This window comes from Colletes gigas, unplaced genomic scaffold, assembly GCF_013123115.1.
Source record: "Colletes gigas isolate AHSC1104 unplaced genomic scaffold, ASM1312311v1 Colletes_gigas_Sc00048, whole genome shotgun sequence".
In the NCBI taxonomy this organism is placed as follows: domain Eukaryota; kingdom Metazoa; phylum Arthropoda; class Insecta; order Hymenoptera; family Colletidae; genus Colletes; species Colletes gigas.
Window position 1 is genome coordinate 715,111 of NW_025106677.1, and position 21,046 is coordinate 736,156.

General features: G+C 30.9%; 6 protein-coding genes across 15 annotated transcripts; 2 read left to right on the forward strand and 4 right to left on the reverse strand.

The window, feature by feature from the left end:
- Positions 1 to 622: 622 nt before the first annotated feature.
- LOC122403267 (phosphatidylserine decarboxylase proenzyme, mitochondrial) lies at positions 623 to 3,317 on the reverse strand. 4 transcript variants are annotated; one of them, XM_043406695.1, is made up of 5 exons: positions 2,924 to 3,317; positions 2,592 to 2,856; positions 2,244 to 2,477; positions 1,885 to 2,167; positions 623 to 1,568 (listed from the first exon to the last, which is right to left on the reverse strand). In XM_043406695.1, exons 1-5 carry the CDS (start codon positions 2,962 to 2,964, stop codon positions 1,165 to 1,167), a joined length of 1,227 nt encoding a protein of 408 aa, XP_043262630.1. In that variant the 5' UTR covers positions 2,965 to 3,317; the 3' UTR covers positions 623 to 1,164. The 4 variants fall into 4 exon arrangements, with proteins under 4 accessions (XP_043262630.1, XP_043262632.1, XP_043262631.1 ...); XM_043406697.1 differs by having other exon boundaries at positions 2,592 to 2,859; positions 2,929 to 3,315; XM_043406696.1 differs by having other exon boundaries at positions 2,592 to 2,833; positions 2,924 to 3,315.
- Positions 3,318 to 6,657: 3,340 nt separating this feature from the next.
- Positions 6,658 to 9,109, forward strand: LOC122403281 (proton-coupled folate transporter-like). 2 transcript variants are annotated; one of them, XM_043406715.1, is made up of 6 exons: positions 6,659 to 7,018; positions 7,237 to 7,497; positions 7,565 to 7,914; positions 7,993 to 8,272; positions 8,355 to 8,537; positions 8,853 to 9,109. In XM_043406715.1, the coding sequence occupies exons 1-6, from the start codon at positions 6,934 to 6,936 to the stop codon at positions 9,083 to 9,085; spliced, it is 1,392 nt and encodes a 463-aa protein (XP_043262650.1). In that variant the 5' UTR covers positions 6,659 to 6,933; the 3' UTR covers positions 9,086 to 9,109. The 2 variants fall into 2 exon arrangements, with proteins under 2 accessions (XP_043262651.1, XP_043262650.1); XM_043406716.1 differs by lacking the exon at positions 7,565 to 7,914 and having other exon boundaries at positions 6,658 to 7,018; positions 7,237 to 7,373.
- On the reverse strand, positions 8,871 to 10,458 carry LOC122403284 (sepiapterin reductase). Of its 2 annotated transcripts, XR_006259607.1 has the most exons (5): positions 10,224 to 10,458; positions 9,689 to 10,002; positions 9,287 to 9,592; positions 9,054 to 9,111; positions 8,871 to 8,975 (listed from the first exon to the last, which is right to left on the reverse strand). XR_006259607.1 is itself a non-coding variant. In XM_043406724.1 (3 exons), the coding sequence occupies exons 1-3, from the start codon at positions 10,456 to 10,458 to the stop codon at positions 9,350 to 9,352; spliced, it is 792 nt and encodes a 263-aa protein (XP_043262659.1). In that variant the 3' UTR covers positions 9,155 to 9,349. The 2 variants fall into 2 exon arrangements, 1 of the variants encoding a protein (XP_043262659.1); XM_043406724.1 differs by lacking the exons at positions 8,871 to 8,975; positions 9,054 to 9,111 and having other exon boundaries at positions 9,155 to 9,592.
- A 26-nt stretch (positions 10,459 to 10,484) lies between these two features.
- On the reverse strand, positions 10,485 to 11,502 carry LOC122403285. Its single transcript, XM_043406725.1, has 3 exons — positions 11,203 to 11,502; positions 10,703 to 10,881; positions 10,485 to 10,623 (listed from the first exon to the last, which is right to left on the reverse strand). The coding sequence occupies exons 1-3, from the start codon at positions 11,351 to 11,353 to the stop codon at positions 10,513 to 10,515; spliced, it is 441 nt and encodes a 146-aa protein (XP_043262660.1). The 5' UTR covers positions 11,354 to 11,502; the 3' UTR covers positions 10,485 to 10,512.
- A 37-nt stretch (positions 11,503 to 11,539) lies between these two features.
- On the forward strand, positions 11,540 to 14,002 carry LOC122403283 (NADH-cytochrome b5 reductase-like). 4 transcript variants are annotated; one of them, XM_043406722.1, is made up of 7 exons: positions 11,540 to 11,589; positions 12,065 to 12,145; positions 12,220 to 12,467; positions 12,578 to 12,812; positions 12,976 to 13,187; positions 13,458 to 13,529; positions 13,702 to 14,002. In XM_043406722.1, the coding sequence occupies exons 2-7, from the start codon at positions 12,135 to 12,137 to the stop codon at positions 13,890 to 13,892; spliced, it is 969 nt and encodes a 322-aa protein (XP_043262657.1). In that variant the 5' UTR covers positions 11,540 to 11,589; positions 12,065 to 12,134; the 3' UTR covers positions 13,893 to 14,002. The 4 variants fall into 4 exon arrangements, with proteins under 4 accessions (XP_043262657.1, XP_043262656.1, XP_043262655.1 ...); XM_043406721.1 differs by lacking the exon at positions 11,540 to 11,589 and adding an exon at positions 11,683 to 11,782; XM_043406720.1 differs by lacking the exons at positions 11,540 to 11,589; positions 12,065 to 12,145 and having other exon boundaries at positions 12,204 to 12,467.
- LOC122403282 (E3 ubiquitin-protein ligase FANCL) lies at positions 13,952 to 15,752 on the reverse strand. Of its 2 annotated transcripts, none has more exons than XM_043406718.1 (6): positions 15,422 to 15,752; positions 15,091 to 15,198; positions 14,736 to 14,983; positions 14,462 to 14,651; positions 14,140 to 14,367; positions 13,952 to 14,068 (listed from the first exon to the last, which is right to left on the reverse strand). In XM_043406718.1, the coding sequence occupies exons 1-6, from the start codon at positions 15,653 to 15,655 to the stop codon at positions 13,970 to 13,972; spliced, it is 1,107 nt and encodes a 368-aa protein (XP_043262653.1). In that variant the 5' UTR covers positions 15,656 to 15,752; the 3' UTR covers positions 13,952 to 13,969. The 2 variants fall into 2 exon arrangements, with proteins under 2 accessions (XP_043262653.1, XP_043262652.1); XM_043406717.1 differs by having other exon boundaries at positions 15,356 to 15,752.
- Between the last annotated feature and the right edge of the window lie 5,294 nt (positions 15,753 to 21,046).

The following is a 21,046-nucleotide window of genomic DNA, read 5'->3' on the forward strand; positions in this document are numbered from 1 at the left end:
CTCCCACAAGACGGTCCGAAATTACTTCGGGCAGCTTCGGAGAATCGAGAAAGAGGGCATGCGTCAGTTTGCCTTTGTCGTCTTTCCGAAACTCCACGAGCTCACGTACGCGTATCTAGCATGTGCGACGAGTATGCACCCGACGGTGCTTTTCTGGGATCACTGCCCGACGGTGCTTTTCTGGCATCTCTGCCAATATGCAGCGCGGGTTTCTGACCAAGCTGTAGTACCGTCACCGGTCACCATGCGACATGCAGATCTAGGGAGTAGACCATCACGCCACCCTAGGAAACAACTGCTTGTTCCGCGTAAGGACGGGGAAGTCCCATCTTCTTCGTCAAGCACGGAAGGAGAGACGACACGTGTGGCAGTCCGCCGGATTAGAAAATAACTACCGCGGAACTTTAAACGTTAATAAATGATAATTTAAATATGTACATTATACGAAAATGTGTATAATATTTATATTTATGGAACACGTGCCGTGGAATAGAAAAATTATTCACATCTTTATTATTTTAAAATGCTTTTAAATAACACGAGTAGCGTAAAGGTATCAAGGTAATTATTGCTAAAATCTTTTAGCATAAATATAATTTATTTTTCTTATTTGTCTCACAATGTCAGGTCCATATGCAAAATTATCCTTATTAGGTTTAAAAAATTAAGTGATATACACACACAAATCAATGTACATTGTAGGATAACATTTTTGACACATGTTTACAGAGAATCACCTTAATTAGGAGTCAGATGTTCATGCCAGACAAATGTTACAAGTTAATAGTGGTGGTCGTTGAACTTTAGATGCTAGATAATTGTGTCCTTATGTACAATTCTGATAAAAATAATTACGATTCTTCAAACATCAAATGATAACTATCTATAATGATCCATTTACTTTCTTTATATTTATAAACTTTATAAAAATTTTAAAGCATTCAAATTTTAAAAAATTTAGTCGTTTATTTGAAATTTGCATTTTATTACTCGTTGCAATCGTGTTCACGCCAAAGTCATATTTAAAGTAACAACAATATCATCAAGGATAAATCTTTTACAAATTTCATCATTAATGAATAAGATTGGTGAATTATTTTCCAAGAGTTATGTATTTATTCTCCATACGTATTTCCAATCAAGCGCGACAAGAGTTATTAATTGTCACAATGAATGTTGTATTTTTTTAGTTTCAACAGCACACTCGGTAAAAGCTTGACCCATTTTTATTGTTTGTCCAACATTTATGCAAAATTTGAAGTCTTTTGGGCCTTCGAATAACAACACGACAGTAGACCCCATTCTAAATTCACCAAATAATTCTCCCTTACTAATACGTGCACAACCTAAATTAGCATCTTTCCAGTGTTTTGCTTCAGGCCACTTAATGGTATTTGTTTGTAGATCTCTATCACAGTAAACTTTTATGGAGCCCACATTCGTGGCTCCAACAGCAGTGTATGCCATAAAACCGCCAGCCCACTTTCCAATATACACCACACGTTCGTTTAACGAGAATAAATTTGGTAAATATTGGGCTATTTTTGGATTTACACTCAACAGTTTTCCTAAAAAAAATTTTAATTTGCCCAAGTTATACACCAGTCGAAACTATGGAATATTTCGCGTGGATTTAAAATGTATTCGTAAGATTTTAAATGCAGAGTCCCATTTAAAAAAAAGCAATTTGACTTTGATATCTCTCATACCACTATACCTGTAGGAAAATTACTTATACCATTCAATGTCCCTGTCTATATCAAACAATTTTTGTAAGAACACTTTTTTTATAACTTTAAACCCTCACGAAATATTCCATTGTTTCCAGGTAGAAGAATCACCATATAAGATAAATTTATAGAGGCAAATAAAGATAAGGTATACCTTGAAAGTGTCTGCGAAACTCTATTTCCCAATCAGTTGGACTATGAAATCTATGATAATCTCCTGGAGCTAAATAAACTACTAATTGATAAAGTTGATTTACTGGATTTTTCAAAAGAGATTTTACATAAGTATCGTCATCTTCTTTTGTAAATTTTTGTGGTTGATCAGAGGGAATATCACCTAAGAAATGTCTAAGATTGTAAGTTATACCCTTCACTTGTTCCACACGACATGATGTTACTGGTCCAAAATGTAATACAGTTCCATCAGATGGAGAAACCTGTAATCAATTTATACATAAATATTACCACATTTACAATACTTATTTACAACCTATCCAAATAATGAGCACGTACTATATTTGTATGACAATCAATAGGTCTTGCATCAGGTTTAAGAGGTCTGACAAAAAAATCAACAAGACTTGGAAAATCTGATAGACTCAAATCAATTTCATCTAAATTGGCATCAAAAGTCTTGGCATAAAATCCATATAAAGTTGGTCTCAAAACAACTGGTAATTCCAAACTTGCTATCCAGCCCCATATTCTACTTATTATTCTTAATGGCAGATAATAGTAACATTTTACCTATGCAAAAAATTTAACTAAATATTTAATTCTAATTACATATATGGTTTCCTTACCTACATTACATCAGATTATAATATCAATATTTAATTTGCTATTGTAATAAATTTATACCGCAAAAACATTGATTGGCTCATATATATTGGTGTCTTCTCTTGTACGTGGATACTTTTTCAAATGTCTCCATTGCAATATTGCTAACAATGATATTCCAACTCCAGTAGGAATGCTCCATTCCCATTTTACGAACGAATACCAAGGATTAACTTTATGTTGCGTTGTATTTACATTTGAGGCATATCTTCTTAAGAATTTTTGTTTTATTGAAATCTTGAGAAACCCTTTTGTATACATATCTGTACAACATTCGTAAGAGTTTCTTCTAAAATACGTTAATTATTTTAGACATTACAGAATTAAATGACATCAACAATAAAATCACAAACCTCACATGTTGAATAAATCTGGAAATTTTGAAGACAGTCATCTTGAACAGTATACTTTATCAAAAATGTATATTTAAAACTCTCCTGTATTTTCCTTGTACTTTTAGGTTAATTTCAATTGTATACTAATTTCTAGAAAAAATTCGTACACACGACATCAATTTCAAATGTACAATATTTAAAGCATTTTGAAATGAATCTGCCGTAAACGCTTGAGACATTACACAAATCGCTTTTTATTCACTCTTGTCTTTATTTCATACGTACTTATATCAAGTACACGTACATGCGTTTATTGTAAATGTATATTTAACGTTTAATCGTTACTTATGACAATCAGAAACAAAGAAAGTAAGATACAACAAAAGGCTTCATACACCTGATTCAATACAAAAATCACGTATTCCTATACAAAATATTAGTATATACTACCTATAATATGTAGTATGCAGGATAGGTATATACCTATGGTTAGCGGTTAGCTACATGCATGCCCCTATAGGAGAAAAGCCAGAACTATTCATGAATAACATGCCCCTAACAAAAAGAATAAAAACAAGATTAAAACACGCTTGGAACAAAAGAAAACGACTTTATTTATTACCGAGATTCCAAAGTTTGTATGGTCATATATTTTTTAATTGTTTATTAGACTAAATAATTATTAAAACCCTAAATCTACATGCATTAAATATAGTGGAACCGATACACCCACATTACTTGTCTAATATTCAATTCCTCTGCAACACATTAAAATTCAAAATTTAGCAATATGCTACAGGTACACAGCCGATTTTAATACTAGCGTATTTAGAAATACTGATATTACGTATGTAGTGTATATGGGACCCAAACATTTAGTGGCTTGAACATTGGCCCGATCATTTAGCGTTTACCACATTTTTTTTTTTATACGTAGGAAAATCTTCACGAAAACCCAAAGGGGCAAACGTACAGTGATGCCAAACGGAGCTCACTGTGTAGATAAGTATAAAAAGTACCATAATGAAAAAACAAATTTTTCTCAGCGGAAATACGCGTTTTAAACCCCACTGATCATACTGTGACTATTAAAAAAAAAGAAATTTTGTTTTCTGTGCCTATGTATGCACGTACCGTACGTATGCTATTAACATGATTGCGTCTAAACAGCTAAATGAATTTCAATGAAACTTTACATTTAAGTTTTATGTTCTCGTTTCAAGGTACCGTTTTTTAGTTCTTGAGCGTAATCATCTCACAGATAATGATGATTATACGTCTTGTAGTTTATATTTGTAAAAACTTTTTGAAATGTTTTATCTAAATCTTAAGAAGGATTAAAGTCAGAGTATATCTATGTTACCAGTCGAGTAGTTAAGTCTTCTTAAGATTTATACGTACAATATCTTCTATCTTGTAATTGTGTGAACATAGCTAAGTTAAATTGTATAACCATGATCATACTTCATTTTGGAGGGGAAGTGAAAGCTGAGAACTAATGTTCGAATCCATGTAATTATGCGCTCGTTGTAAAACAAAATTGTATTATATTTCTTAAGTAGGATTTGTTCAATAAAGACTTATTTAATTTTCACCTAATCTAAATTTTGTCCTAGAGTTTAATTTCCTTGAAATTGTTGATTTTTGTCATAAACTTTAATCGGCCGAAAATCCGCGCAACAGTACTATGTTTTATTCATAATAACTAGAGTTGTTGTTTAAATGATAATGTGGTGATTCTCTGAACTGCTCTTACCCATTTAAGGGGGTCTTCTACTGTGAAGGCTGTTTTTTTCAGCTTTCTTTCGGAATTTTTTTTGAGGAATAATAGAAACACACACAGTTATAACTTTTATATCGAGTGTATTAATTATTGAACTTTGTTTACAAATTTTTGTAAAGCATAATAATAACAATAATTAGCTTTATAGCACTGGAATGATGACCATGTATAAAAAATGTTGACGGATGGCGCCCATGATTGACGATTTTTTATTCATCTGAAATTGAAAAATCAAATAGCATTTTAATATGTAGATCTATGGCTATCGTGTGAACTAGAATTAAATAAAAATATTCAAATTTGAACATTTGACAAAGCTTTTAAGAAAAAAGTCAATTCTTCGTATTTTTTTTTTCAACCTTTTAAGCTAAAGAACAAGAAATTAGTAAAATATTTCAATTATCCTAGTTCACACGAAAACTAGAGGTGTATGAAAAATGTGTACGAAATTATAGCGAAATCGGTTGAAGACTTTTTGAGATATCGTGGGCGCCGCTTCAAGAAAATGCGTTTCGAGAAAAACGCGTTTGAAGTTCAAGTACGTATGACACAAAGATAATTTTACTTACCATTAATCTGCAATGCCTGGACCATACAGTACACCTTCAGTTTCTTCCTGGAAGTCATGCAGAAGTAAATTTTCTTCTCGATTTTGAATCCGAGATTTTTTGACGAAGTCAGACGATTTTCGTTCGGAGCGGTATAGACGAGCGTTGTCACGGTGCGTCGAATATGTGCAAGAATTGGTGCCAATTTTCAATCCCATTGTTTCCATAATTTTTAATACTCCTTCAAATCCATCGTTAAAAATGATGACTGCCAAAAAAGTAGCTATTTCAACCACCTTATGCCCAGAATGAATATGTTTTGGGGCGAATGTCCAAATTAGGGAATTCAATGACTCGTTATTATTTTGGGTCTCAGCTCCCAAGCATCTGATTAATAAATCATCTTTTGATAAGTCTTCGTAAATCGGCTTAATTATTTCTAAAACTTGACTTTTTAAAGGAACTCTAGAGTGGTTAAAATTCTTGAGGAGTCCTAAAGCTTCTGCTTTACGCCACTTGCACCAGCTGATTTCACCCTTCGGACAATAATCGTGCTGCGGATTATCATCAGAAGAACTGCAGTGATAAAAAGAAGCCCAAATCTCTCTCTTCATATCATCTAATGAATCAGGATGCCGTCGTATGGCTAAGCCATAGAATTTCGTCAATTCACCAATGACTTTTTCAGTAAGTTTACCGTGTCCTTTTCCACCGATTCCCTTGTGATTTTTTTTAATGTTGCGAAGTCTCGTGCCCATCCTCTTTTCCACATGACCTACGCACTCCTTTTTCACAACTTGTTTTTCATTTGTATACGGATTAGCATTCAAAATACCTTTGAATGTTTTGCTATCTCCGTCTCCAATGTATGTTAGGTACTTTACGCCATGTTTCTCCATAGAACGTGAAAACATTTCAATAATACCGTCAATTTCCATTTTACCAGAGCTGCCAATATGATTTATGGAACAATCCTTGTGTTTCGATAACCATTCTTCGTGGAATTGGAGTTTTGGAGTTTTCAGTTTCTCGAAATATCAACAATTGTCGCGTACTGCACCGACTAAGCGAACGTTCTTAGAAAGTTCGTGATTGTTCACATATGTAATTGTCAATTGTCACAATTGCGTCTGATATGAAAAAAGACTCGGTTGTTCATAAGCAGAAATCATAATAAACACAAGTACATGACCGAAGAATGACATAATATTGAGGAGGAACGCACGACAGCACCCGCCACCAGCGCGCTTCGAACACCCATTTCGTTCTACGCCTACAACATCTGAACGGCATCGAATTTCAAAAAATCCATTTAGCCACGTATTCTACATGAGTTTTAGATGTTATTCATGTAAAAAAAAAAAAATGAATTTTTTTGACCCGACACAGTAGAAGACCCCCTTAATGTGGCTTCGCGAATAAGAAGAGGCGTGTGTTGCATGACGTAACATATACGTATATAGAGATCAGTGACTAACAATGATACGAACAAAGGAATTAAACAATGATGCTCGATCAGATGTGGCGTATAACATGCAGTTGATGCAGTCCCGAATAATGTAAACATTATTCGCACGAGTATTAGTGAACTTTATTACATTCGAATGTCTGACAAAATTTACTATAAAGATATAATATAACTATTTTATACATAGCACTGTGATAATATTTATGAAGAAAATTGTTTAAAAAATAAAATGGAGCAAATAGTTACAGGATGGAGACGTTATGCGTTGGTACAGCCATCTCTGATGGTGCTAATATTTGCTCAAGCGATATCAAGTAATTATAATGTACTTATTTTGCACAGTATGCGTATTAATATGTTGTGAATGGTATGTTTAAATTTTAATAGTAACAATGTAAATTGTATAAATCTAGTAAAATGTTTCAAAAATTTTTGTTCATAAAATAAAATATAAAATTTTATGATTAGCAACGTATTAATATATTTATTTAATGTTAAACCGAAATTAATTATTGTAATGATTTTATTTTAGGTAATATTTTAACAGATTTAATAGTATATCGTGTTTGTAAAATAACATTAGGTAAAAATAAAACAGAATGTATGCTATTGCATGAAAACAGCAGTTGTGCAGAAGCATTACAAATAGACTTACAAGTTCAACCTGAAGTAAGTTTAATTTTGATGACAAAAACTTGTTTTGAAAGTATTTTTCCTGCATTTTTATCTCTGTTCCTGGGACCATGGAGTGATAAACATGGAAGGAAACCAATCATTATATCAGGATATATTAGTTAGTATTGTATATTTTTTTTGTTTATTTGTTCTTAATTCTTTGTTACCCAATTTTTATACCTTAGGTATATCACTGATGTATTTTATTTTATCCTTAATGACTGTTTGGGATATCAATCCATGGTTTTTATTAATTGCTTATGTACCTATTGCTTGTCTTGGAGGATTTTGTATAGTATTATTAGGTACTATCTGTTATATTTCTGACATATCAAACGAACAAGATAGATCATGGCAATTAGCTTGGATGGACGTTTTAATATTTGTTGGTATCATAACTGGTATATTGATCGGTCCTATTGTTTTTCAAGCATATGGATATACAGTTGTATTTGGTTGTACCAGTTTATGTTGTACTTTAGCAGGCTTGTATATTTGGTTATTAGTTCCTGATACTATACACAATAGAAATTTAGTATGTATTTTATATTCATCATATTTCAACAATTGTTTTAAGAAATGAAATCTAATGAGTGTTTTTTAATGTTTACAGGTAACTTTAAGTAGCTTGTTTGATTTGAACTTAGTCAAAGAACTTATTAGTACATGTACCAAAAAACGAGATGGATTCAATCGAAAAATAGTTTGGTGCTGCTTAACCACCATTATTTTATTAGTCACAGTCATGCAAGGAGAAATGACTATTGGATATCTATTTACAAATGCTAGACTTGGGTGGGATGTAAATAAATATTCTATTTATACAGCTACTAATATACTGCTCAAAACTTTTGGATTAATATTTGGTGTCAAAATTTTAACAGTATATGCAGGTATAGATTAAAATTTTTAAAATATTACACAGTACATGTATGATGGCTCAATGAAAATGATTAATATAACAAATTCTTTTAGGACTTTCCGAAAAGATGGCAGCTATATTGTCATTATTGTCGAGTATAAGTAGTTCTTTAGTTCAAAGTTTTACATGGAAATCTTGGCACATGTATTTATCTGTAGTTGTTGGAGTATTTAGTGGCGTTACTAATCCTATGTTGCGTACTATATTATCTAAGTCAGTGCCTCCAGAGAATACCGGTAAACATAATTATGTAACTTTAAATTGTATAAATATTGCCATTTTCCATATTACATATGAAATAAATATTGAACAAATTTAGTATAAATGACATCAAGTAACTTTGGCCGTTGATTGATATTAATTTAACTTAATAAACAACTGATCTGCAAAGAAATGTTCATGTAACTATTGAAAACTAAATAACATATAAGGGTGTAAAATGTACTTTATGTATCTTGTATATGGATAATAGTAATATGTATTGCACAATATAACTAACTCTTTTATAGCTATTTAATTTGTAATTTAATAATATATACATATGTTCACAGGTAAGATATTTTCTTTGACAATATCTATAGAAACATTAACTCCACTTATAGCAGCTTCTTTATATGGAATGATTTATTCACGCTTTATGCCACCTTTATATCCATTACCAGTTTGGCTGGTATCTGTAGGAATTTATATTATTGCAATATTCGTATTACTAAACATACGAGTACAAGATAAAAACACTTTGAGGTACGCACCATTGACACAAAATAGTGAGTTATTGTCATAAGATTATACAGATATCTATCGCACAAACTGCAATTTAAAAAATACAATACTAAATAAATTATGTACCCTCTACTTTAATATAAGTATTTAATAATACATATTTTACAAAATATTATTTTTATAATGTAATAACAATATGAAATAAAATATTGTTTAATAACTTTAATCAATTTCTTAAAACAATTTCTTAGGGTATTCTTACTAATATTGTTCCATTAGGCAACGAGTATTTTAAGTAATTTTGATGAATACATTTGCATACAATTTATAATTCATCATAATAGTCAACATGATCGCCTGATTTATATTTATGATCTTTAAGAAGGCTTAAAAGACGGTTAACCGTTTGTTCACTTGTCAAAACAGATTTTTGTGTTAACAAGTTCTCAAATTGTGTTTTAGTTTCCTTGTCACAAACAAAGTTACAAAGTTCATTAAACATATCAGTTTGAACTGGTCCTGGTGAATAATTTAATACATCGACATCTGGATTTTCTAAAGCAAATGCCTATAAAATAAATATATTGTTTATTAACAAAATGTTGTAGAATGGAAATAATTATTGATAGGCATACATTAGTACATATTAATGTAAAATTGTTACCCTAAAAAACATTTCCCGTGCTGCCTTTCCAGTAGAATAAACACATATTCCTTTCCTTGGCTCTAAAGCCATTAATGAAGTTATATTTATAATTGTTTTTTCAGTATTTGTATCCTCGTTAAATATTTTCATAATAACTCCATTTAATATAGCAGGACTAAAAACATTTAAATCATAATAACAACGCCAACTGTCTACGTCAGTCAAATCATTTGCATAATCCGAAATATTTCCCATTGAGCCAACATTGTGCACTATAACTACTCGATCAAATTGCTTTGGAGTCCTATTCTTATGAGATTGCATTATGATATCTAAAAAATACATACATAAAATACAAAAATACAGAATATATATAATATGATATTTTGCGCGTTGGTGTTTGCATGCTTCTCCCGACCGTCTGCCGTTTTAACATTAACATAATGAAATACATTTTTTCTTGTTCATTATCTATTTACTTTAACTATAGTGCATAAATAGCAAAACTATATTGGTGTCCAAAATATTTTTGTAACTGACTCTATATACATACTATGGAATTCATCCTTTGTTGGTTTGCTCAAATCTACACTAATAGTGTCAATAGATACATTGGTAGCAATATTTTTAGCAGTTTCTTTCAAAGCATTTAAATTTGTTGCTAGCAAGACAATATGAGAACCTTCTTCCAGCATTGAACCAAATGATATCGCAATTTGTCTTCCAATTCCACGACTTGCACCAGTTATTAACAGGTATACCTTTCCTGATAAAACTTTGATCGACATGTTTCCACTAAGAGATAAGTTACTATTTTGTTTTTTTGATCAATAAATTTAAATTTACTTATTTTTTAATGATTTTTCTATAATATCCTTGTTTTGTTCGCTTTCAGTAACTACTTGAAGAACATCTGCCTTTAAAAGATGAACTAATTCGCTAGCAGTTAATGCCTAAAATACGGTAAAATATATTTAATGTGAAAGTGTTTTAAAAATAGATAAATAATAAATCATTTGTTTCTATAGTTACTTGTAAATGTGGTACTATGTGTCTTATTACAGGATTTGAAGCTAATTCTGTCTCCTCTTCTGTTTCAAGTCTATGACCAGAAGTTATTAAACGTGCAATATAATCTTCTTTTACTTCTGCTAAAGACGTTACAAGATCTTTCTTTGATGTTCCTTTTTCAAGATTTCTAAGTCTGGAATCTATAATATACTTACATAGAACATACAAATATCTAAGTTTGTACATTGTTTGCTTATTAAACATGCAAAAAGGATAATATTTACAAAATTTTATATAATTTAATCGATACATTGAAAAATTTTATTACCAAAAGTTGATGAATTTATTAAATTTAATAACAGAATATATTTCAGATAAAATAGAGTAGAAATAATGAATTAGTATTATTTCCGAAAAGTGTTCTTTATTATGAAATATGATGAAATACGAAATTGAAGGTTAACATATGTTGTTATCCAATACATATTTTTTAATAAAATTTAAGGATAAATATCACTTACAAAGTTTTGCTAAATACTCCTCTGAATCGGCGAGTTTTGTATGTTCAGATTGATATTCTACAAAAGAATCTTCGAAGTGGTTAATAGAGTTGCTATCGTTGATTCCAGATGTAACTATTCCACACCATGGATCATTAATGTCTGTCTTCATGTTTGACGTGTTTGTAATTTTTTTTTTGTACTTAATTAACCAATTATGTTATGTAACTGATTTCTTTCCATTAATATTTAATACTAGTCTTATTTATCACGAAACACCAGTTTTGTTATCGTTGACAATATTACACAACTTTACTGACATCTATTTAGATTAGGCCCGCAATAGTTAGATAAGAGAGTCAAAAGTTAAAAATGTCCTCAAGCCGATGGCTAATACACGTCTTAAGTGTCAGTGTCATACAAAAAGAAATTGCATTTAATGTGGTAAAACATTGCAAAAGACAAAAACTATATTAATATTGTTAATGATAAAAAAAGAGAATAAAAGACGATAAAAAAAAGCATAATACAATAATTTCATAAGAACTTCAATATCGTATATACATAATCACGTTGCATATTTAATTATAGTTGTACAATGGTAACTAATTATAAACGATAAGACTTATAAGTTATGGACAAATAATAATTAGTCTTAGACAGATCTTATTATTATAGGAGTAATTGTACTATTTATTTTTTTAATCACCAGAATAATTTATCTGTATTTTTCGTATGGCTACTATTTGTATCCGCTAATGATAATTTACGTATGAATCTAATTAACATTAGGATCGTTGGTATCAATATTTTTGTTGTCTGTTCTTTTGTTATAATAATATAATAGATTATTGACTTGTTTTTCGTTTGTATCCATATCTAGTGATGCCACTAGATGTTGATGCCATTGTTCGAGAACTCTAAAAGTGTTACTAAAAATATTGCCGAATATAATGGCGCATTGGTATGAAAATGAAAACATTCTTATTTGTTATATTTATGCAATAGAATTGTTTTACACAATATGAATATTGTTAGTTCCAGCAATGGCGAAAATAGTAGGCCAACAACACCGTCAGAAGAAGATTGCTGTCATAATGCATGTGATCCTTGTATCTTTGACGTTCATGAAAAGTTACTAGAAGAATATGAAAGAAGAAAAAAACAAAATATAAAAGTACAAAATAGAAAAAATTTGTTGTGCTCATTTTCATACAAAAATTTTGTTGTCATTAATATAAAGGAAACTTCGGAATGTTACATTCAACTTCTTTTAAAATATGAAGGTAGACTTTTAACATTAATTTATGAAATTGTATTGCTTGGAATTATTTGTGATATTGTAATGTATCTAAGTACAGGTATTGTTAATAACAATTATTCATATTCTTTACAGAAAACAAATCGAAAAACAATATAAGTTTATTAATTAATCCAGGGCAGCATGTTATGTTAAATTTACAGGATAAGACCAAACCATTCACACCAATTTTTTGGACAGAGGACAGCATTCAATTTTTAATTAGGCTTTACCACAATGGAAAGTTTAGTACATATTTAAGGGATATAAAAGTAGGCGATAAAATTCGTGTCAGAGGACCATATGGGAACTTTGAATACAAAAGTAACAGGTTTGAAATATATAAAAATGTTGAAAATTAATTGATCTGTACCTTAATCACAGCTTACATGTAAACCTATATTTCGAGTATTAGATTAAATTATTAAAAAAAAACAATTGTTGGTAAATAATTAATATAAAGTTACTTAAAAGATATTAATAATATTTCCTAGTTTTCAGAATATAATTATGTTTAGTATGGGGTCTGGAATAACAGCAGTTTATCCTATAGCAAAATCAATTATAGATAATGAACTTGAAGAAACAAAGATTCATCTTATTTGGGGATTTCATAATATATTACAGATACCTTTAAAAAAAGAACTACAAATCTTATCAGATTATTGGAATTTCAAATGTACATTATATATATCACAATTGCACTGTAAGTTATACATATACTCTAAGTGTTCCTTAAGGATAAGTCAAATTTTAAATGTATTATCTACTCATTCGTTAATATGATTGGGTCGAGACTCGAAAAATTTTAGTTTTTTTCAAGATGTAAGTATGATGCTTTTTTTTTATTTTTCGTCTCAGATTTTCTATTTAAACTTTTGGATTCGAAGGTGCTATCATATTGTGTAATATCATACTTGCATCGTGAAAAACCCACAATTTTCGGGATTTGATTTTAACTTCGGGTAATGAAAAGTTTCAGATTTCGATCCGAACCCGAAAGAAAATACTCGAACCAGAAATTTCTGGTACCCGAACACCCTTGATGGTAGTAAGCGTACGAACTAATAATAATTTGCGCTAAATATTTAAAAATTATATCAAATCTTTGAAATTCTTTCTAATGAATTATAATATTTCAATTCATACTGTATACTATGTTTTTTGAATCTGAAATTGTATTATTTTCACTTACAAGAAAACCATGAATTATGTTTCAGACGATGTTCACAATCTTCATGGTATAAATATACAGTTCGGTCGATTAAACAATGCATCAGTTTCTAAACTACTTGAAGATAATATAAACAATACAACATTAATCTTAATATGTGGTACTTACGAATTCAATAGGTCTATTGAACAGTGTTCCAGGTCCATGAATTATACACATATACATGTGTTTGAATGATATGTTAACGAAAGAATTGTTAGATTGATTAATATTTAATATGTAACTTATTTTGAATAAATTTAATGTAAATAAATTCATGGGTTTATGCAACACGATATACTTTCCTGACAGTTTGGACAAGTACCATGAATATGATCAAACATAATATGATTACCAGCAACAGCTTGCAACCACTATAACATAAATGTAATGTTAATTTTCAAGTACTTAGATTATAAAATTCCGTATTAATTTGTAAACATACATTTAATAGACAAGATGTATGAAAATGCCTTCTACATTTTGCATTACTGCAAATTTTATCAGGTATAATTTTATTGTCTAATTCCATAGAAAAACAAATACAACATTCTTCATCTGCAACAATAGCATTTTTATCTTCGATATATACTTTTTCTTCTTTTCGGGGAAATGTATCTATGTTTAATAACATCATTAAATTATCTATGATATTGTATTTTGGATTCCAATACTGAAAAAATGTCACAATATGTAATATTTCTGAATTGTAATATAAAACTATCAATTTCAGTTTAGATATAAATTTTCACAAATTGTTGACTTACATGTAATTTCTTAGAAACAAGACTCCTCTGTAATTCAACTTCAACTTCACTACCCATAAATTTAATTTCTGGCAAATCCATGGGATTCAAGGGACTTACTTGAAGGAACATTGACAAGGATGGTGTTAAATAAATTCGTCGATAAAGATGAGAAGGTTTTGGTTTTAGTGGATCTAATACCCAACATTTTCTAATTATTGAAAAATAATATACCTTTAAAATTAAAGATTTAAAAAAAAATATTTGTTGAAATTAAATAATTCTAAATGCTTACTCATCAATTTGTCTCAAATTTGACCAAGCATTTTCAAGTATCTCCACTTGTAATTTGAATTTATTTCTTGCAATAATCAAGGTTGATAAATTCTTTTCAAAGGGTCCAAAGGCAGGTATTTCAGGCAAATCTGAATGAATAACTATCCAGGGACATGCCCTATACTTTGTTCTTTGTAATGTTAAAGATACACCGTTCATAAATAATTGGATTGTATTTAAATTATTATCAGATAGTAATTTAACTCCCTTTAACAATATAATTATAAACCTTGTATTATCTAACGCTTTTAAAAGATTTTTAAGATAGATTTTAAGATATTTTAAGAAATACAAAAATAAGCTTTGATACATACTGGTGAAGTTTCAAGTGCATCTTTTAATTCTTGCAATAATTCCACCGCTTTATTGTCTGCTACTTCGTGCGAATCATCTTCAATATGAGCATTATTGATGAAATTACTCTGTTTAAGGATATTCTTATTATTAATTGTAACATTAAATCTAAGATAAAGTACATATAATAAATCATTGTCTATGAAGTATATAAATATATATAATTTGTTGTTTATACCATTGCAATTAATACAATAAAAACGTATAGAATATTGTTACACTCACTATAAGTGATTGTAATTGTCTAAGAAATGAAGATACTTTTGTTGCGTTTTGTATTAAATCTTTCACCTTTTGACTAAACTCTATACTACGTATACGTGTAATTTCTTTGCCAAAATTAATGTTCGCATCATGTAACAATGGATAATTCGGAACAATTAGTTTCAATTTTACTCGGATATTTCGTCCTGAATTAGATCGACATGAAACCGCTAAAAATCCTTGCCATGTAACTGGAGTTTCAGAAGTGAGTATCATTTCTGGATGACATTGTACAATAACTTTGTAATCGTCAATGACCATTGTGATTACTAAATTAATTTTCTGTTATCATTATACATACAAAGTGTAAAATATAAACATACATAATGATAAAATTTTAATCAAAGCGAAACTTGACATTGTCTCGACAACTACATACAGTTAGGAACAAAAGTATTGGCACACCTGACTCTTTATTATAGAAACGCATATAAATCAAAGAAAAAACACAGGATTAGATTAACTCTTTTTATCAATTATAACTATTAAGTTTATAGTTTGAGAATATTACAAATATATTTATACTAATTAATTGCAAAACAAAAAAGAATGATAAAATGCACATTAATGGCAGTTTTCAATGAAACAAAAGTATTGGCACATTGAAATAAAATGCTTTTGTCTAGGATCTAGAATGAAATTTTTATAAGGTTGGTACATTGTTCCTTCTCGGGAAACCCCCTGATTTCGATAGCATTTATTTGTTTTCTCGTTATTCAATTGTTTACAAAATCTAACGTGAAAACGTGCAAAATGGAGCGCAAAGGCAAAGAAACGACTGTTGCTGAGCGAAAAATTATTTTACATTTGTTTAATGAGGGGCATTCATACTCGTCTATAGGAAATATAGTTAATAGAAGTCGTTTTACAATTAGAAGTATTATTAAACGGTTTTCTAACACAGAAAATTTTGTAAGTGCTCCGCGATGTGGTCGACCTGAAAAATTGAGTGCACGAGAAAAGAGAAAAATTATTAATATTGTAAAAGGAAAACCATCTAGTTCTGCGTCAGAAATAGCGGCAAATATAAACGAAAGTTTTAATAAAGAAGTACATAAAATAACTATTCGACGAATATTAAACAAGGTAGGATACCGATCGCGAGTTGCTAGACGAAAGCCTACTATAAGTAAAATTAATCAAGAAAAAAGATTAAAGTTTGCAAATGATTACATTAATAAAGAAAACGAGTTTTGGGATACAGTGCTCTTTTCTGATGAGTCTAAATTTAATATTTTTCAAAATGATGGACGCACTTTAGTTTGGAGACAATCTAATACCGAACTAGACCCAAAGAACATTCAGAACATTGTTAAACACGGGGGTGGTGGAGTGATGGTCTGGGGTTGCATGAGCTCAAGTGGAGTCGGTGAGCTTGTTTTTATTGATAATATAATGGACAAATATGTCTATTTAGATATCTTAAAAAATAATCTAAAAAAAAGCGTGGAAAAATTAAATCTTGGGAGACAATATGTCTTTCAACAGGACAATGGCCCCAAGCATACCGCTTATTTGGTACGGCAATGGATAGTTTTTAATACCCCACATTCCTTACCAACCCCACCGCAATCCCCAGATTTAAACCCGATCAGAGATGCCAGAAAAGCACCGTCGGGTGCACACGCACACATGCCAGATACGCGTACGTGAGCTCGTGGAGTTTCGGAAAGTCGACAAAGGCAAACTGACGCATGCCCTCTTTCTCGATTCTCCGAAGCTGCCCGAAGTAATTTCGGATCGCCTCGTGGGAGTCGAGAAAGAAAGGCTCACATTTGCCTTCTCGCTCTAAACAACTGAAAACCGACCTCCCGTCAACGGCATACGATTTGGATTCTCGAGCCGAGATTCTCGACTGCCCAGGCATTTTTACTTTCCGACCTATGTAGGCGCACATAAGCAAAGTACCCATAATGAAAAAAAAATTTTGTAAAATTTATTTTACGGAAATACACGTTTTAAGACCTCCTGATCATATTTTAATTATTGAAAAAAAAGAAATTTTTTTTATTAGTCCCATGTATGAGCGTACATATGTACATATATTATTAATACGATTTTTCAAAATCAAAATACTTTAAGATTGAAAATTAATAAATTAAAATGAGATTCCACTCTTTACCAGTATTGTGCACGCTGTGGTATTTTTCAATAAGAAGAGTTCTTACTTTTATAACATAAACAAAACAGTAGAATTAATAATTGCAGAAATTAATTAATAATGATTTTCCTCGATTGTTTTGAGATAACCGTATCAATTTGTTATGACAAACTAAATAGAACTAACTAGAAACAAAGGAAAAGTGATCCCGTTTGCCAGTATGGGTTGTATCTTAAATTTTAAAAGGACATAGTCGAATATTTTTAAAGGTACAAAACATAGCGTTTCATTGTAGAACAGTAACATAAGTTAGCAGGTAATGTCATAAAACTGTTTTTCCCAGCTATATCCCTTTTTACCTGAAGTATAAGGTAAAAAGTACGAGCTACAAGGTACGACTATCCGAAAATCGTTCACATTTTATCAATGTAAATGAAGCGGCCTTTCCATCAGAGTTAAATACAAAATTTTGTTATTTCTGTGAAAACAGAACTTTCATTAGATGTAGGTGGTGCTTGAAATTGTTATGTTTTCACTGTTTTTACGAAAAGTACCATCCAGATTCATGTACTTCGTACATTGAAAATAACATATGTTAAATGTAATTGGTTAAATTCAACTTTAAAAAAAAAATATTCGAAGGTCAGACAAAAATATAATGTCACATTTAGTGTACGATTAAAATATGATTGAAAAAATAAAAAAAAAGGATTTGTTTTGGCAGGGTTTGAACCTGCAGAGCAGAAGAAGCTCGGAACTTGCAAGCAAATACCTTGTCATTCACGCCACGCTGGTTGTTGAATGTATTTCTATTTCTGAAGATAAGTATCTGTAATAACTTTAATAATATCTCAAAGTAAAACCTAACCCAAAATCGGGTACCATTCCAACTTTTCCTTGTTAGAACCGAGTTTTCAATTTGTCTTAGCGAAAATCGTAATCACATTTTGCACATTATTCTAAAACATTTGTGGTATTCGTTTTCAATGCGATTTAAGTAAGCATGTAATGTATAAGATTTCATTTAATTTTTTCTTTTCTAGAGAAGATAGAGAAAAAGTTTATATAATTTTTTTTATATGTAAGGCGTCGGGAAAAGGACCGCGTCTGGCCTTCGTCCGTCAACACTCCCACCCCTACCGATGGGGGAGAAGGCTGACGACAAAGGCGAGGGTCTAGGCCCAGGACGGGCTCATTTGTTTTTCCGACGCTGAAAGAACGGGAATAAAGCATGTATACGAATACCCTGCGTATTTCTTAATTCCTAATTCCATTCTACGCGTCTGTATAACATATATAAAATTTAATTCGTCCTAAGATTTATATGAAACATTTAAAAGATTTTTTATACATTATGCCTATACATATATCGGAACAACTATGAAACAAGAGGTATAATCATTATTATCCATGGACTGATTATAGTCAAAGTCTAACCGGACTTTGAAATGAGAACATAAAACTTAAATGTAAAGTTTCATTTAAATTCATTTAGCTATTTATACTCAATCGTAATAATAATATACATATGTGTGCTCATACATGGGAATAAAAAAAAATTTCTTTTTTTTCAATAATTAAAATATGATCAGGAGGTCTTAAAACGTGTATTTCCGTAAAATAAATTTTACAAAATTTTTTTTTCATTATGGGTACTTTGCTTATGTGCGCCTACATAGGTCGGAAAGTAAAAATGCCTGGGCAGTCGAGAATCTCGGCTCGAGAATCCGAATCGTATGCCGTTGACTGGAGGTCGGATTTCAGTTGTTAAGAGCGAGAAGGCAAATGTGAGCCTTTCTCTCTCGACTCCCACGAAGCGGTCCGAAATTACTTCGGGCAGCTTCGGAGAATCGAGGAAGAGGGCATGCGTCAGTTTGCCTTTGTCGTCTTTCCGAAACTCCACGAGCTCACGTACGCGTATCTAGCATGTGTGAGTGTGCACCCGACGGTGCTTTTCTGGCATCACTGAACCCGATCGAACATCTCTGGGCTCATTTAGGAAAATGTATTAAAAAACATAATATAACAAATAGACAACGATTGAAAGAAATATTGATGACAGAATGGAATAAAATAAGTCCCGAAATTACAAAAAAACTAGTGCATTCCATGCCAAATAGATTGAAAGCCGTTATAAACAATAAGGGATTACACACGAAATATTAAATTATATAAAATACATAATAATATACCATTTATTTGTAAGCGTGCCAATACTTTTGTTCCATTAAAAACTGCCATTAATGTGCATTTTATTATTCTTTTTTATTTTGTAATAAATTAGTATAAATAAATTTATAATATTCTCAAACTATAAACCTAATAGTTGTAATTACTAAAAAGAATTAACCTAACTCTGTGTTTTTTCTTTGATTTATATGCGTTTCTATAATGAAGAGTCAGGTGTGCCAATACTTTTGTTCCTAACCAGAGATGCCAGAAAAGCACCGCCGGGTGCACACGCACACATGCCAGATACGCGTACGTGAGCTCGTGGAGTTTCGGAAAGTCGACAAAGGCAAACTGACGCATGCCCTCTTTCTCGATTCTCCGAAGCTGCCCGAAGTAATTTCGGATCGCCTCGTGGGAGTCGAGAGAGAAAGGCTCACATTTGCCTTCTCGCTCTAAACAACTGAAATCCGACCTCCCGTCAACGGCATACGATTTGGATTCTCGAGCCGAGATTCTCGACTGCCCAGGCATTTTTACTTTCCGACCTATGTAGGCGCACATAAGCAAAGTACCCATAATGAAAAAAAATTTTGTAAAATTTATTTTACGGAAATACACGTTTTAAGACCTCCTGATCATATTTTAATTATTGAAAAAAAGAAATTTTTTTTTATTCCCATGTATGAGCACACATATGTATATTATTAATACGATTGAATATAAATAGCTGAATGAATTTAAATGAAACTTTACATTTAAGTTTTATGTTCTCATTTCAAAGGCGTGTGGACGGATTCAAATACGTGAACACTAAACGTAACGATGTAATTAGATTGTTTAATATTTACTAACTATTTAACATAAAGAACATAAAAGAAAGACATAAAACGTAAACGTAAAAGATCATAAACGTAAAACTGTGATTGCTCTCGACTAACGTTCGATACAGAGTGACGTTCCTGCAGTCAAAGTCGACCCTTCCTTATTCCTATCTTATAATAATGATCTAAACAAAACGCACGTTCGAGACGCAGTCTCTAAAACGTATTTCAGCTTAAACCTAAACACCTCACTCGATACCTACTCTAGCTTATTGTTAGACTAAACACTCCTATCGACGCAAACGATAACGGTTCTCCTAGCCACACACATACACTCCTTACAGATTATACCTCTTGTTTCTTAGTTGTTCCGATATATAGGCATAATGTATAAAAAATCTTTTAAATGTTTCATATAAATCTTAGGACGAATTAAATTTTATATAAAAAAAATTATATAAACTTTTTCTCTATCTTCTCTAGAAAAGAAAACATTAAATGAAATCTTATACATTACATGCTTACTTAAATCGCATTGAAAACGAATACCACAAATGT